Consider the following 16,617-nt stretch of genomic DNA (forward strand, 5'->3'; position numbering starts at 1 on the left):
GATCCTATGTAATTAGCACAAATAACAGCCATAATATTAAAATGAAAGTCATTACCTTTCATGATTCTTGGTAGAGCAGCTCTGATTAAAGTGACAGTGCTCTTAATGTTTAATTTTCTTTTCTGCCCCTCGCAAATAGTATCTGACTGTTTTCAAGAAATTAGATTTGTTATTTTTTTGTTTTTTTATGGCAAGGTTCTTGTCCGGTTAGCATTTAGCACGTTACATAGGTCAATCAAGGATGGGGGTCAGCTTTACCCAATTTGAAAACCAATTATTTTTGCTTAATTTGTACAATACCTTTCACTTCACTAAGATCCCTAATGGATAGAAATCATGTTGCAAGATAATATTATTAGAGTTAAATTGTGTCTAATCTCCCAAAAGGTACAATATAGAAAATGTTGTTGGTTTCTTGCAAGGAAAACTCAATTTTCCATCAACTTTCAGATTCCATATGTGAATGTGTCAAACTGCCCTGTAGGTTTAGTTTTCAAAAATCAAGAAGTTATTGATTTGAAAATGATACGGCTATAGAAATTGAACAGGTTTTTCAGAATAATTAATTTTCTTACAGATGACTTATGGAAAACATAGGCCGAAGTTGAGGGAGGAATTAGAACAGATAAGAACTTAATCTTCTGCTCCTTTAAAGTTCTACATCTTTTCTTGAATGCATTTTCTCAATTAACCATATTTGACCAGGAGGATTTAGTTTTTAAACTGGTTGAAAATACTACCCTCAAGAATACTGGAAGTTGGAGACAATATTTGATAGACTAGAAACAGTAACTTGTACACAAAAAATGCTAATAGAGCAACCTTTGACCCTGCTTGCAGGTAGGTTGCTCCCCGCTCCGCCTTCCGCGCCACCTCCTTGCCCGTTCCCCCTTTGCTTTTGTCCCCACCGCTGCGTCCCTTGCTGCGCCCTCCCACCTCCCCCCTCCTTCTCTCACCGTTTTTCGTTCCCTTTCCCATCGCTGCGTCCCCTGCGACCCCTCCCGCCTCCCCCCCACCTTCTCTCACAGTTTTTCGTTCCTTTGTCCCCGCCGCTGCGTCCCTTGCGGCCCCTCCCGCCTCCTTCCTCCTTCTCTCACAGTTTTTCGTTCCTTTGTCCCCGCCGCTGCATCCCTTGCGGCCCCTCCCGCCTCCCCCATTCCCACCTCCTTCTCTCACCGTTTTTCGTTCTTTTTTCCCCGCCGCTGCGTCCCTTGCGGCCCCTCCCACCTCCCCCCTCCTTCTCTCACAGTTTTTCATTCCCTTTCCCGCCGCGGCGTCCCCTGCCGCCCCACCCCCAGCCCTCTCATAGGACAAGCCCTCTCGCCTCCCAACTGCCACTCCCACCATCCCCTCCTCTTATGGCAGATGCGGCACGCTAGCAGGGAGCAACATTTGACCCTGCTTGCAGGTAGGTCGCTCCCCGCTCCGCCTTCCACGCCACCTCCTTGCCCGTTCCCCCTTTGCTTTTGTCCCTGCCGCTGCATCCCTTGAGGCCCCCTCCCCCCTCCTTCTCTCACCGTTTTTCGTTCCCTTTTCGCCGCTGTGTCCCCTGCGGCCCCCTCACGCCTCCCGTCTCCTCTTCTCACCATTTTTCGTTCCTTTGTCCCTGCCGCTGTGTCCCTTGTGGCCCCTCCCGCCTCCCCCTCCTTCTCTCACCGTTTTTCATTCCTTTGTCCCCGCCGCTGCGTCCCTTGCGGCCCCTCCCGCTCCCCCCTCCTTCTCTCACCGTTTTTCATTTCTTTGTCCCCGCCGCTGCGTCCCTTGCGGCCCCTCCCACCTCCCCCCTCCTTCTCTCACCGTTTTTCGTTCCCTTTCCTGCTGCTGCATCCCCTGCGGCCTAAGCCCTCTCATAGGACAAGCCCTCCCGCCTCCCAGCTGCCACTCCCACCCTCCCCTCCTTTTATGACAGCCGCGCAGCGGTCGCGCCGATGGCGTGCCATAGGCGCGCCAAAGGCAAGCCCGCCTGCGCCTGGACCGCACCCAGCGCCACCCCCCCGGTCCGCGAGACCCCTGCACCTCCAGACGCCGACCAACTCAACGCCCTCAATCCCGGCCACATCACAGCATGCTCCCAGTCCTCACCAAGGAACACCCACGGACCCTTTGCATGCCACACTTGCAGATTCACCTGCGACAGAACAACGAAAACAACAAAGACCGAAACTAACCAACTCCACTGCATACTCCTCAACACCCGCTCCGCACGGAAGCACGCCATCGAGCTCTGGGACCTGCTCTACTCCACCGCCCCAGATGCAGCCTTACTGACCGAAACCTGGTGGAGCGACTCCTCGGCACCCGACATCACAATAGCCATCCCGGATGGCTACAAGATATCCGTAGGGACTGCAACAACGGAATCGGGGGAGGCATAGCCATCGCCCACAAATCCTCCCTCAAGGTCGACACCCACACTGACGACTCCCTCAAGACCGCCGAACACCTACACTTCCGCATCCACACCGACCCCAACACCACTCTCAGAGGAATGCTCATCTACAGACCCCCCGGACCACGAGCACCATTCAGCGAATCCCTCGCCGACCTCACCAGCACCCACGCACTCACCTCAACGGATTACATCCTCCTCGGGGACCTAAATTTCCACCTGGAGAACAACAACGACACCAACTCCACTACTCTGATCGACAACCTCACCAACCACGGCCTCAGACAACTCGTCAACACACCAACCCACATCGCCGGCTACACGCTTGATCCCATCTTCTCCTCAAGCGCCCACGTCACCTTCAACCATACCACCGTACTCCACTGGACCGAGCACCACTGCATCCACTTTACCTACAAGAAACATACCGAGCACCATCGCACCCAACAACCACCCCGCTGATGCTGGAGCAAAGTTACAGAAGACCAGCTTACCAACGCCCTGCCCAGAACCCACCCCCGACTCCACCAACCCAGACACCGCCGCCCACAACCTCACCCTGTGGATCAACGACTGCGCCAACGCCCTCGCGCCACTCAAAAAACCCACCGACAACCAAGCCAGAAGAAAAGCCACCTGGTTCACCGACGAGCTCCTAAACTCCAAATGCGACTGCCGGAAGCTAAAAAAAGGAATGGCTCCTCAAACGCACACCTGACAGCCACACAGCCCGCAAGGACGCCACCCGCAAGCACCACCAACTCATCAGACAAGCCAAACGATCCCACTTCAAAGACTGCCTGGACAACAACGCACACGACAGCAAAGAGCTCTTCAGCATCGTGAAAGAACTCTCCAACCCCAGCGCCAACGTCAACGACATCCCTCCATCCCAAGAACTCTGCAACGCACTGTCCACCTTCTTCCACCGGAAGATCACCGACATCCACGACAGCTTCAACGCCACTCCCATGCCAGACCCCACCCCCGAACACTCCACCTGTGCAAACCACCTGACCTCCTGGACCAACGTGAACGACACAGAGACACGCAAGATCATGAACTCCATCCACTCAGGATCTCCGTCAGACCCCTGCCCCCACCACGTATACAACAAAGCCGACTCCACCATCACCCCCCAACTACGGAAGGTCATCAACATCTCCTTCCAAACAGCGACTTTCCCTGAAAAATGGAAACACACCGAAATCCGCGCCCTCCTCAAGAAGCCCAAAGCATACCCCAACGACCTCAAGAACTTCCGACCCATCTCCCTCCTCCCTTTCCCAGCAAAGGTGATTGAAAAAATCGTCAACACACAACTAACCAGCCACCTCGAAGACAACGGCATCCTAGACCCCTCCCAGTCCAGCTTCAGACGAAACCACAGCACCGAAACCGCCCTTCTCGCCGCCACAGACGACATCAGACGCCAAATGGACAACGGCGAAACATCAGCCCTCATCCTCCTGGACCTATCTGCCGCCTTCGACACAGTCTGCCACCGCACCCTGAAATCACGCCTCCACGAAACCGTAATTCAAGAAAAATCCCTCGACTGGATCGTCTCATTCCTCTCTGGCAGAACCCAGAGAGTCCGCCGCCCCCCCCTCCGCTCCGAAGCCACCTACATCATCTTCGGCGTCCCCCAAGGCTCATCCCTCAGCCCGACGCTGTTCAATGTTCAACATCTACATGGCTCCCCTCGCACAAGTGGCCCGACAACACAACCTCAACATTCTCACCTATGCCGACGACACCCAGCTCATCCTCTCACTCACCAAAGACCCGCGCACCGCAAAAACCAACCTCCATGAGGGAATGAAATCCATCGCCGAATGGATGAGAAACAGCCGTCTGAAATTGAACTCGGACAAGACGGAGGTCCTCATCCTCGGACCCACCCCCTCCGCCTGGGACGACTCCTGGTGGCCCACTGCAATAGGAACCCCACCAACACCGTCCGACCACGCTCGCAACCTGGGCTTCATCCTCGACTCCTCCCTCACCTTGCCTAAACAGGTCAACGCAGTTTCCTCCTCCTGCTACAACACACTCCGCATGCTCCGCAGAATCTACAAGTGGATCCCAACAGAAACAAGAAGAACAGTGACACAGGCCCTCGTCAGCAGCAGGCTGGACTACAGCAACGCACTCTACACAGACATCCCAGCAAAAGACCTACTACGCCTCCAACACATCCAAAACACCTCTGCCCTGTTGATCCTCAACGTACCCCGCCACATCTCCCACCACCTGAGAAACCTTCACTGGCTCCCCGTGGACAAAAGGATCACTTTCAAGCTTCTTACCCACGCTCACAAAGCGCTCCATGACACCGGACCAGCCTACCTAAACAACAGACTCAGCTTCTACACCCCCACCCGTCAGCTCCGCTCCACTAACCTCGCCGTCGTCCCCTGCATCCGAAGAAAGACCTCCGGCGGCAGATCCTTCTCATACCTCGCCGCCAAGACCTGGAACACCCTCCCCACCAACCTGCGACAGACTCAAGACCTACTCACCTTCAGAAGACTCCTCAAGACCTGGCTCTTCGACCAGTAACAACAGCTCCACCCCCCCCCCCCCAGCACCTTGAAACCCTCACGGGTACGTAGTGTGCTTTATAAATCCAATGATTGATTGATTGATTGAATAAATGGAATAAACAAGAAGATATTATGCTATCTGCATGTGTTTTGCCTGAAGATCAACAAGCTCAATTTTTCCACCCTTGGGGTGCTAACTTTCATAACGTTTTCTACTTAAAATGTCTTATATAGTATGCTGCTAAACATCTAGGCAAAATATATCCATCTAATACTGGTAATTGTTTTAGATATGATACTATATATACAGCTAACAGGCCCCATACTATTAGGCGGTGCCCTAAATTAAATAATTTTTGGTATTCTATTTCAGTTTCGTGATGGACTATTTTTTATTCATATTCCTTATAATTTGGTGTTCTCTCTGGTAATACTCTGCAGGGTACAGCTAAGAAATTTCAGAAGCTGATTTACATAGCAATTTTATTGGCTCGCTCATTAATATTACAGAAGTGGAGGACCCTATTGGTTCCACCTTTCACAGACTGGTGTGCTAAAACGTTTTGAGTCAGACAACATGAAGAATTATATGCAAACGGGCTGGTGTTAAGACACGGGGTACATTTATAATTAAATACAATGCCGAACAATATATCTTTATAGTTGAAAATTAATTTGGTTACTTTTCATCTTGTACGGACCTATAAGTATATGAGAATGCTGTTTTAGCTAGGGGTATTTTTGGATACGTCAGCACTGTATAAAGTGGAGCTATTTAGATTTAGTGTAATTACATCTCCCTTGTTGATTTCATGGGGTGTATAGCAGTGGTTCCCAACCTGTGGGCCGGGGACCCCTGGGGGTCCACGAAGACTCCTCAGGGGGTCCGCGACTGCTTAAAAAATATAATAATATTAGGTCCCAGCTATCAGAAATGACTCAGTGGGGGTCCTCGGGTTCCAATAATGATTCAGTGGGGGTCCCCGGGCTCCAGTCCTGATAAAATGGGGGTCCACAGAAGTCAAAAGGGTGGGAACCACTGCTGTATAGCATTTAAATGATATAGGAATGCTGCTATAATCTTGGGTGAAATCTAGGCACAAACGCACTTTATTAATCTTGCACTCCAGACCTATAATGTTAATGCTTGTATTGCCAATAGATACGTTTGTATTCATGGTTCACTATGAATTATTTTGCTAATGTAGTATGTCCTTTTGTTTAGTAATTGTTTTGATGTCTGCCTCCAAAAGTAAAATACAATTAAAGTCTTTCTTTCCCTATCTGTTTTGAAACAACCTGTGAGTACTGCAATGTTCATATTCTGGTTGCTGTAGTTGCGCTCCAACAATGAACACCCGCAGCACTTTCCCTGTCTGGTTCCCTGAGGCTCTGCCTGTGGATAGCCTACTTATAAAAGATTTGGCTGGTTTCTCCAACAAAATGACCACTATACGAACATTTAATATCCATTATTAGGTGTACGGCATTATATGAGGCACAGGTCAATCTCACGTTTATTTTGTTGTCTTTTCCAGTGTGTGTTATGTTGATTGTATCAGATGTGTGTATGTGCTGGCAGGTTAGAGACCTCTTACTTTCCCTGGCATTTTTCTGATCACCATTGTTGAACATTTAATTTGCTTCTTGCAGTAAGTCTTCTGAAACTGGGTGGTTAATGGAATGCAAGGAGGGGCATATCTTGGAAGACTTCTAGCCATTATTCATCTTGCTGTAGAATAAGTTGTTATTCCATGGAAAACTTAATTAGAGTTTCTACCTGTGTGTCTACTAAGTGTCTAGAAGTGAAACATTATTTGTATTCAAAGATATTGCTCCGGCTCCTGGCATAAATCTTGCAAGTAAACTTAACAAAATCCATGTTTGCAAACATTGGAATGGAGGAAATGTGCTACATACCCATCGTACCCTGTTCCACAAGCTAAATAAACTTAGAATGATTACAAATTGTGGATCCAGTGAACACCAGACCCCATGTCATTAGAATCTACTGGGTGCAGTTACCACTGTGATTATGTTGGGGAGGTATGGGCTCATTAGACTTTTTTATTTTTGGAATTGGTGCAGGAGTTTATGATCAACTGTCCTTTTCGTATACAGGCTTGCCATAATTCATGTTTTCAGTGCTTCCTAATGTGGAACACCTTGTGTCCAAGTATCTCTAAACTCAGTACTCAAATGGCCTTGTCATATTAAATGGAAAGGCTGGTGGTTATTCTGATGTGGGAGGCTTACTCTAAAATCTAAAGCTTAGCAATTGAAATGCCAGTGTTTACATCAGCAAATAACCTGCAAACATAATTGTCTCTTTTAGCTAATAATTTTCCATTCTTTTGTGGACAGCTGTTATTAATAAGTCAGTTGCTGCCTGTGTGCATTTGTGCAGATGTGTGATAGCTATTTTTTTTGCCAAGCATGAGCTGAGGGTAGGAGCTGCACATATTATTTCAAAAATGCAATACAACATTCAGTTATCTCTAATATCAGCATATACCTGTGGACGAAACCGCAAAGTACAATTATACAGTGTCATAGGAGGAATTAATAATCTAAAATAACACATATCAGCAGACTAACAATCCTGCCATAATATCCTCAGTATCATATGCTTTCACAAAACAACACCTCATATCCAGACCAAGATATAAGTGTGCAAAAATGAATTCAGTCAATGTCAACTGAATCATTCTTGGCACCACACTGTTTGATCTCTTGTTCACAAATGATTTCTACTCAATTGATTGCTACCTTAAGTGATCAGTTGCACATCTTTTGACATTTTTTAGTTTCAGGCAGTATTAATCCATCAACCTAAACTGAACATTAACTAAAATATGTTCCCCTTGAATTCTTATGTATATACATGTAGATATATATAGAGAGACAGCTAGATAGATATCTTATGTAACCACGCTATTGTCTATATCAGGTGTCTCCAACCAGTCAATTGCGAGGAACCAGTAGCCCCCAGAACCCTTCAGAGTAGCTCACAGCCTGGAGTTAATTTTTAAATAAGCACAGGGTCACGTTTTTCCTTTTAAAGTTAAGGGAGGGCTGTGTTTATTTTATATTGTTATCAGGCTGCAGATAGCAGGGCCTGATACGGAGCAGTGCTGGAGTCATATTTATGACCCAGGGAACAAAGGAGAAGATTTGAAGCAATAAGGTATTTAACTCTTTAAGAAAAGTCCTTGCCAACTCAGTGTTGGAAGTAAGAACAAAAATATGTTTCTCAGTGTTTTTAAATTGAAGAAAATTAAAATGAAAAGTTAATGTTTCATTCCAATATTCTCAATTGTTTTCCAAACAGCAGGTCTCTTGCGGCCAGTGGCCAGCAGAACACTGTGCCATAGTTATAACTTAAAAACATAGTCATTTTTTTAAAATTTGAGAAATTTAAAGTGCAGAAAACTGTTCCACATCATGAAAATTTTTGCACTTTACATTTGTCCCATTTAAAAAATGGTTGTATGTTTGAGTTATACATGTAACGGTGCCACATATGGCTAAAGGTATATCCTGTCTACAAGTACACATGACTCCAGCTCTCAGTTACCCATAACCATATATCCCATTCATATACACACTTGTTCATACATACCCACGCTCTCACTGACACACATAGTAGTCCTGTCATAGTTCCCCTAGTCAAAATATTTTGTTCAACCCATGGTATCTGGCTCTATGGACATTAGGCTTAAAGTCAAGGAAGCTGGGCTTGGGGGTGCCTGGTAATAATGCACAAGTTGTTTAGCCTTCGGTAGCTCACAATGATTTTCACTGATCGGAAGTAGCTCACGCCACAGAAAATGTTGGAGACACCTGGTCTATATTATAGGTGAGGAATGCATTATCCCATTGTTACCTGATAACATTTTAACCCAACAATTTTAGATATATTCACCTCTTCATAGTGAGTGTGAATAAATAAGGAAGCACGTTTTCCTCAAACTCTTGGTGAAATCCGTGTTGAAACTTATTTCTGTATTTTTCTTACTTTCAGTCCAGTTCCAATTGGCCCTGACCAGATCTTGCTAAGAGGAGCTCAGCTTAGAAATACTCAATGGGTGATTGGAATCGTTGTGTACACTGGCCATGACACAAAACTCATGCAGGTAAGTTGAAGTTCATTTTATCGGAGTACCTTTCCTCAGTGTTTGATAGAGTTTTAAAATGAGAATTTGAAAAGGTAAAAGATTGATGTAAGACTTACTTATTAGCAAAGAGCTGTGGTAATGAATGTTAGGCCTCATTCACAAAGCCTTCAGTGGTTCTAGTTAAAATATTAACTGCACTGATCTGGCGCTAGTGTTATACTTTCCCAATCTTTATACACACAACCATGACTTTCAGATTCTTGTGACACTAATGTCAACTTATGACCACAGAAAAGATGACAGCATGACATTTTCAGCTGCTAGTACACCTTAAGGGATGGGGCCATGGCTTTTCTCGGTTCTAGGATGCACCCAGGTAACGGCCATTGGAAATGCAGAGAATGCGAAGGTATAGTTTTCGGGGTATTTGCAAACATTCACTATGTTTTTTTCAGACATAATGCACACACTTTACGGTGGTGCAAAACAATGTTTGGATAAGTGTAAACACTGCCCTTCTCCAGGTTTAGAGACAGGCATGAAAACCAATTGTAGGATTCTGTGTGTGGCTTGTGGGAATATTGTGAATTTAAAAAAAGAGTAACTTTTTGGCTACCCTATGACCATATGAGAGCCAACAAACCTCCAGCTCATAAAATTTATCATTTTCAGGTAGTCCTCAAATATTGTATATTGCTTGGTGCAAATGTTAACCTCATTTTAATGAGGAAGTTATTTACCTAGCTCCCCCACTCCACCCCTCAATACATTTCATTGACATAAAAACAACATACTTGAAAGCTGTCTTCTTTTTAATAGTCACAGTTGGGGTTGCCCTAAGAGTTGAGTGCCTTTAGGTTAATCAATGGGGAATGTCCTCTACGTGCCCAGACAATTACACGACGGAGCTGAATCTATAAGTGGTGAACTAAAGGCTGTGTAAGTTACTCTTAGCTTTTGCTTTGGTCCCTTGACTGATTTTAGCCCTTAATCCCATAAGAGGTAATGTAAGAACCAGCTTATAAAAAAATCATTGCAAGACGTAATGTGTTTAGTGTCTAACCAAAATAAAGTATAAAAACATATAAACAGTGTATTTACAACAAATCTTCTTTGGTTAAAACGTAATAATGGCACAGCTGGGTTCAAAGAGGGCAAACTGCTTCATGGGATTTAGGGTTATACATTTTAATTTAAGGGCACATAAAATAAATATTGAAGCATGCCTGATCCCTTGTGGGCAAAGACTTTTAGACTGAGTTGGTCTTGAAGGGGAACTAGTTAACCTGCAGGAGAAATGGGGAAACATGACCTTGATACCTAGACTTTCTTGGCAAGTACAGTATTCACAAGCAGGATTGGAAACAAATAATTTATGACTGCAAAAATCTATTTGAATGTTAACTGGTGTAGGGGTTGCTACCAGTGATGCTCCAGTGGGTGGTAAGTCAGTGTTCTTACAGACCTACATTAGTATTTTCCTGAATTTCTTTTTGTTTGGCTTACTCTAGGTGTTGAGACAAGATAATTTATTCAACCCCTCCAGATTACACATTTTTAGTGCACATAATATCAGTCAAAGTAAAGGTTTTGTTGCCAAATGGCAAATTCCCAGGTAGGAGTTGCTTAGCGCAAATAGTATTGCATGCAATTCTGCCTCACCCTTTACAGGCTAGCTTTTTTTTTCAGCACAGCATTTTGAGGATCATCACAAACAACAACCCGTTTGTTGAGTTAATGCAAACTTCAACCTCTCCATCAAAAGAACTGGTGCTACAAGACAGTGATACAGACACAGTGGTAGAGCGGGGGAAAGCTTTGCTGTTGTGTTAGATAGTCTCCCACCAATCCCGACCATATATCAGGGCATGGAGAATACACACGAGGAGGGGTTTTGGGTTCCAAAGTGGCAGAAGTCATGTTCCCACCCCGCTCTAAATCATGCTCTCTGTCTTGTGTCTAAACTCCATAAACAGATACGAAATAAAGTTCATATACTACATTGTATTGGATATTATATACATTTTACTTTGGAATTACTGGTGCAATATGTTTTGCAGACTAGTAAGTCCCAGAATACAACTCGTTCTCTGGAATGTATTAACAAAGAGGCAGTTCTTAATGACTCAGCAAACAAACTTCACCCAGAACCTGAGTGGTGCTGCAGGAATGTTATTATCTTCAACTCCACAAGCTCTAACAATGAAAAATACTCATTATGAGTAATTCTTAGTCCACTTAATAACTTGTACCATGAACTGTTGAGGGTGGGCAACTGATCCAATAAGCATTTTCTTTGTTCATGTCCTGGCACATATTAAAGGAAAATCCACATTTCAAATTTGTTGTGGACATAAAGTCAAAAAGGTAACCAACCAGAGCCCCCCCCCCCCCAATGAAAGGGACCCTAAAAATCCTGGGAGAATGGTGACTACACTTGCTGAATGTAAATCTACCTCCCGTTTTGTGTCTACAGAGATGATTATAATATTCTCAACTCTTAGTCCACCCACTTTTCAAACAATGGTCATTCTGATGGTGAGATTGCTTTCAGTGCAGATCAGATGTGCTCTGTTTGTGTACAACTCGCAAAGGTATCTTGTTCAAGAGTATCCCTCTGAGACTCTTAACTTGTTGTATGCTCTTAGTCTGCTGAAACTGGGCATTAGTTTTGCGCAGTCTATCCATAGTTTGTTACTCTCTTTTTGGTTGAATAGTGACACATAATTTGATGTTTCAAGAGTTATTTTAAGAGGATTAGAAGGAGTGTTGATACTCCTCCCACTGTAACTGACAGAGGCCCAGTTAGGTGGAGGTATTTGTTATGTCTACCTTTGTTGCATTTAGTCTAAGCAGGGGGATAAACCTAATTCATGTGTATCAAACCTTTATCAAATCTGCATTCGAATTTAATTTAGTGAAAATATTTTTAGATGTATATCTAACTGTGTCCTATAGGACTGAGATACCACTATGTATTTTAATACAGTTTAACTAGGTATTTGACATTACTTATACCACCAGGCTTCTAAGATGTCTATGCAAGGTATTGTCACATAGGTTCTCATTATTCTAATGAGGCTACTGGATTTGGGCGGAGAATCAGCTGAATTGTGGGGTACTGAGCACAATTCCACATCATGTGACACCTGTCGGCCTAATCTGGGTTTTCCAGCTAACTAGCAGTGCCTCACCTCTGCTCAAGAGAAGGGATGACTGTGGCAACCGGGGGTATGCCAGAAGGACTCCTCAGGAGAATCGTGGTTGATCAGATCTAATCCCTTAGTGTCACACAGGCAAAGACAAACAGAAGCAAAGTATAGTTCAATAAGGTTTTATTGAAGTAACTGCATCTTTGATAAAAGGGCATGTATTGCAATAACTCGGGTGATAAAACACACTAAAAGCAAAATTGTGACAAGGAGTATGACACACAAAAATAGTCCCACCACACTGTCACTAGGAGTGAGACACACAAAAATAGTCCCACCATACTGTCACTAGGAGTGATATATATTTTTGCTACCTAAGCTATGTTAGAGCACAGTGTGATAAACCCTAATCTGCCCTTCAGGTTTCCCACCTGGGATGACATCATCCCTCATACCTAAGCAAAGAAGCCTGTAGTCTAGAAAGACACTAAGGGCCTGATTACAACTTTGGAGGACGGTGTTAAACCGTCCCAAAAGTGGCGGATATACCACCTACCGTATTACGAGTTCCATAGGATATAATGGACTCGTAATACGGTAGGTGGTATATCCTCCACTTTTGGGACGGTTTAACACCGTCCTCCAAAGTTGTAATCAGGCCCTAAGCAAGCAGCTTTAGCAAATTCATTCAGCGGTCAGCATGCAGTCGTGGTCATCTGGCTGGAGTCTCCATCTAACGTGTATGGGGCAAAGAAGTGTTTTTATAATAAAACAGTTGATAGAAAATGTCCCCACGTAAGAATATGTATGTTTCTGAGACACAGCATGCCACTTTTGCTGGCACCCTATCTGACTGCAGACTTGAGGAAAGCACAAATTGCAGTGCTAAGAACGGGATGCTTTCCTATGGGAAGGAACAAATAGAAAAATAACAACACCGCAAATATGGCTAATGCTAGAAAACAAAGCGATGCTGCATAAAATATAACTGGGCTAAAGTGCACAACAGCAGGCCTAGTTTGCTAAAATAACTGTTAGACCTGGCATCCTTGGTGTGGTCTCCCCTAACTTTTTGCCTCTGCTTCCCAGATTGCTGCTGTGTGCTGAAATCAGTTTTTGCTGTTTTTGTTACCCTGGGCACTTTACCACTGCTGACCAGTGCTAAAGTGCAAGTGTTTCCTATGTGTAAATGGTATGTGTAATTGGCTTTTCCATGATTGGCATATTTGATTTACTAGCAAGTCCCTAGTAAAGTGCACTAGAGGTGCTTGGTCCTGTCAATCAGACACTACTAGTGGCCCGCAGCACTGGTTGTGCCACCCTCATGGGTAGCTCTGTAAACATGGCTCAGACCTGCCACTGCACTGTCAGTGTGTGCAGTTTTAAACTGCCAATTCGACCTGGCAAGTGTACCCACTTGCCAGGCCCAAACCTTTTCTTTTGATATATGTAAGACACCCCTAAGCTAGGCCCTAGGTACACCCGTGGGCAGGGTGTAGCGTATGTTAAAGGTGGGACATGTTCTGATGTGTTTTACATATCCTAACATCATACTACTGCCAAATTTGTTTTTCACTGTTGCAAGTCCCATCTCTCTCATAGGTTACCATAGGGGCTGCTTTTAAATATCCTTAAAGTGCAGTTTCCCTTTGAGAGCAGATAGAGATGTGGAGTTTGGGGTCTTTGAACTCACAATTTAAAAACACATCTTTTGGTGAAGTTGGTTTTTAAATTGTCTGTTTGAAAATGCCACTTTTAGAAAGTGGGTGTTTTCTTGCTTAAACCGTTCTGTGACACTGCCTTCTTCTGTATTCCCTGTCTGGATCAGGCTGACAGTTGGGCTGTTTGTGAATCCTCTCTAGACACAAAGGGAGCTGGCGTGTAGCCTGCATATCGTGATGAGCCATCTGAGCTAGAGTGGAGGGAGGAGTGGTCACTTGCACCTGAATGGGCTTTGTCTGTCCTCAAACAATGCAGTCTCCAACCCCTTGGCGTGTGTCTGTGGCAGGATCTTGTGAACAACAGAGACTCTCCTTTGAAGTTTGACTACTTCAAAGGCAGAAATGGGTATAAGTAGTGGACCCAAAATCCCAGATTTTTAGATTACTTCTGGATTCAAGACGAACCTCTGCCAAGGGGAAGAGCTGAAGAGGTGGAGGAGGATTACTGCCCCTTTGCCAGTGACTGTGCGTTGCTGGGTTGAGCTGCAGTTGCTGCTTCTGCCTAAAAGAGGACAAAGACTGGACTTTGTGGTATATTCCTGCTTGTGAAGAATCTCAAAGGGGTTGGACTGAGCTTTCCTCCTGTTTTGAAGCCTCAGGGCCATCAAAGACTTCCTCTGCCAGCACCTGGACTCTCTGCTAAGACTCCTGCCATGCCAAGTGTTTCCCTATCCAGTAACTGGGCCCTTGAGAGGTGAAGTTGGCAGAACAAGGACTGAAACCAACACACAGAACACAGAGCGGGGAAGATTTTGATGCACCACCTGCAATGTGGCTGAAAAACGGCATGCCAACCACTGTACACTAAAAGCGACGCTCCACCTGCATCTCGATTGGGAAATCGTGGCTGGAGAAACATCGCAACACTCGCTTGTGGCTGCTGATAATGACGCAAACCCCATGCAGCGCAGTTTTCCAACACCGTGCGATCAGATTTCTCATGCATCATCACTTGGTGTAAAAAATCAACGCAGGCCTGCGCAGATCCCAGGTGCCCGTCTGGAAATCAACGCATTGCTCTCTTGCAGGAGAGAAATGCTACGCATCGCCGTCCTGACCAGAGAAGAAACAACGCACTACCTAATTTGCGAGTAAGGAATCGACATTTTTGACGCATACTCATCCGTCCGGCTTTATTTTTGATGCAAACCAGGTACTTTGTGTAAAATCAACGTTTCCTTTGTTTTCTTTGACTAAGACTATTATTCTTTAGAAAATTCATATATTGACTTGTGTTTGTTGGATTTTTGTTGTTTTGGTCCTGTTTGATTTAGATAAATATTGCCTATTTTTCTAAACTGGTGTAGTGTCTGTTTTGTAGTGTTTCACTGTATTACTGTGTGTGTTGGTACATATACTTTACATATTGCCTTTGAGATAAGCCTGACTGCTTGTGCCAAGCTACCAAGGGGGTGAGCAGGGGTTATCGAAGTGTGTATTTCCTTTGCCCTGACTAGATTGAGGGCCCCTGCGTGGACAGAGTGCAAACTGACTGCCAACCAGAGACTGAATTTCTAACAAAAACGTGTCTAAAACATGGCTAAAATAGCTATACCACACCCTCCACCTCCTGGTTCAAAGGTGGTTCAAAAGGCTAAAAATGAATAAAAACTACTAAGATCTATTTATAAAATCATATCCTCATGAATGTCAATAATGACAAGTTAAGACACTTGAGCATGGGTTAAGGAGGGGCAATTTAAATCATCAGTAGTGGCGCCACTGAAACCAAATTCAAAGCCAATGTCATTTCTAAAATCATCAATTATGTCTGGGACTATTGAGGCCAGGAAATGTTTCACTTCGGCAGGCAGTAAAATATCCAGATTGTGGCCAAGGAAAACCATAGAGCACTTGTGTTCCAAAGCCTGAGCTCCAGCTGAGGCAGTAGCATTCTGTGTTGTGCCCAATGTTGAGATAAGAGCTATATTATCCACAAAGGACAACTCATAAACAACTTCCTGCAGCAAAAATGCACCCTCAATGCGCATGCCTGGTAACAAGCCCTCAGCGAGAACATCAACAGATCAGCGTCCAATGAAAGTAAGCGCTGTGCAGAAATACAGGCTTTGAGTGCACATTCAAAAAGGCACTAAAGGCACTGAAACACAGGCTGCACACAATCCAAAACCGATCAGAATGACAGAGAACAGTTGCACTCCAGTTGTTCCAGGAAGTGGAATTCCGAAATACTGCATCATACGTTCTCAACACAGTTGTGCTGGTGGAAGCGCTTTCAGTCTTCCTTGTTGGGGACAGCCATTGCACAGAAAAAAATAGCAACAGCAAGATGCCACATATTATAGCCAAAGTAATCGTAAATCTCCCAAAATAACTCAAAAATATTGAGTGTATGGCTGAAGGTATTAAGCCAAATATAGAGGAGAAGGTGTGAATGAAACCAGAACCAACAGCCTTAAAGAAATGGGTGAATCCAGTAGTACTGCACTTATTAAATATTCGTCCCACAAGTTCATCTAAGTGTCTCAGAAAGTTAGCACTTAAAAGGGATTGTATCGCTGCAGATGACCTCGCAACTTGAAGCGCATAGGTCTCCCCTGCAGATGTAAGCGCCACATGCTTTTGAAACAATAAAGCCTTGAGTCTGCTCAACTTGTCAAAATTCACATCTGAAGTAGCAATATGAGGCCAAATCTCTGCTACTTCCCTCTGTTGGGTAGGAGGAAA

At 44.7% G+C, this 16,617-nt stretch overlaps 1 protein-coding gene across 1 annotated transcript in view; it reads left to right on the plus strand.

Moving 5' to 3' along the window:
• ATP8A2 (ATPase phospholipid transporting 8A2) overlaps positions 1-16,617 on the plus strand; it is a 1,954,943-nt gene that overhangs the window by 535,459 nt on the left and 1,402,867 nt on the right. Inside the window, exon 10 of the mRNA XM_069202231.1 lies at positions 8,963-9,074. Coding sequence (XP_069058332.1) covers positions 8,963-9,074 — 112 coding nt within the window. The remainder of the gene's footprint in view (positions 1-8,962; positions 9,075-16,617) is intronic.

Source organism: Pleurodeles waltl, chromosome 8 (assembly GCF_031143425.1).
Source record: "Pleurodeles waltl isolate 20211129_DDA chromosome 8, aPleWal1.hap1.20221129, whole genome shotgun sequence".
In the NCBI taxonomy this organism is placed as follows: Eukaryota; Metazoa; Chordata; class Amphibia; order Caudata; family Salamandridae; genus Pleurodeles; species Pleurodeles waltl.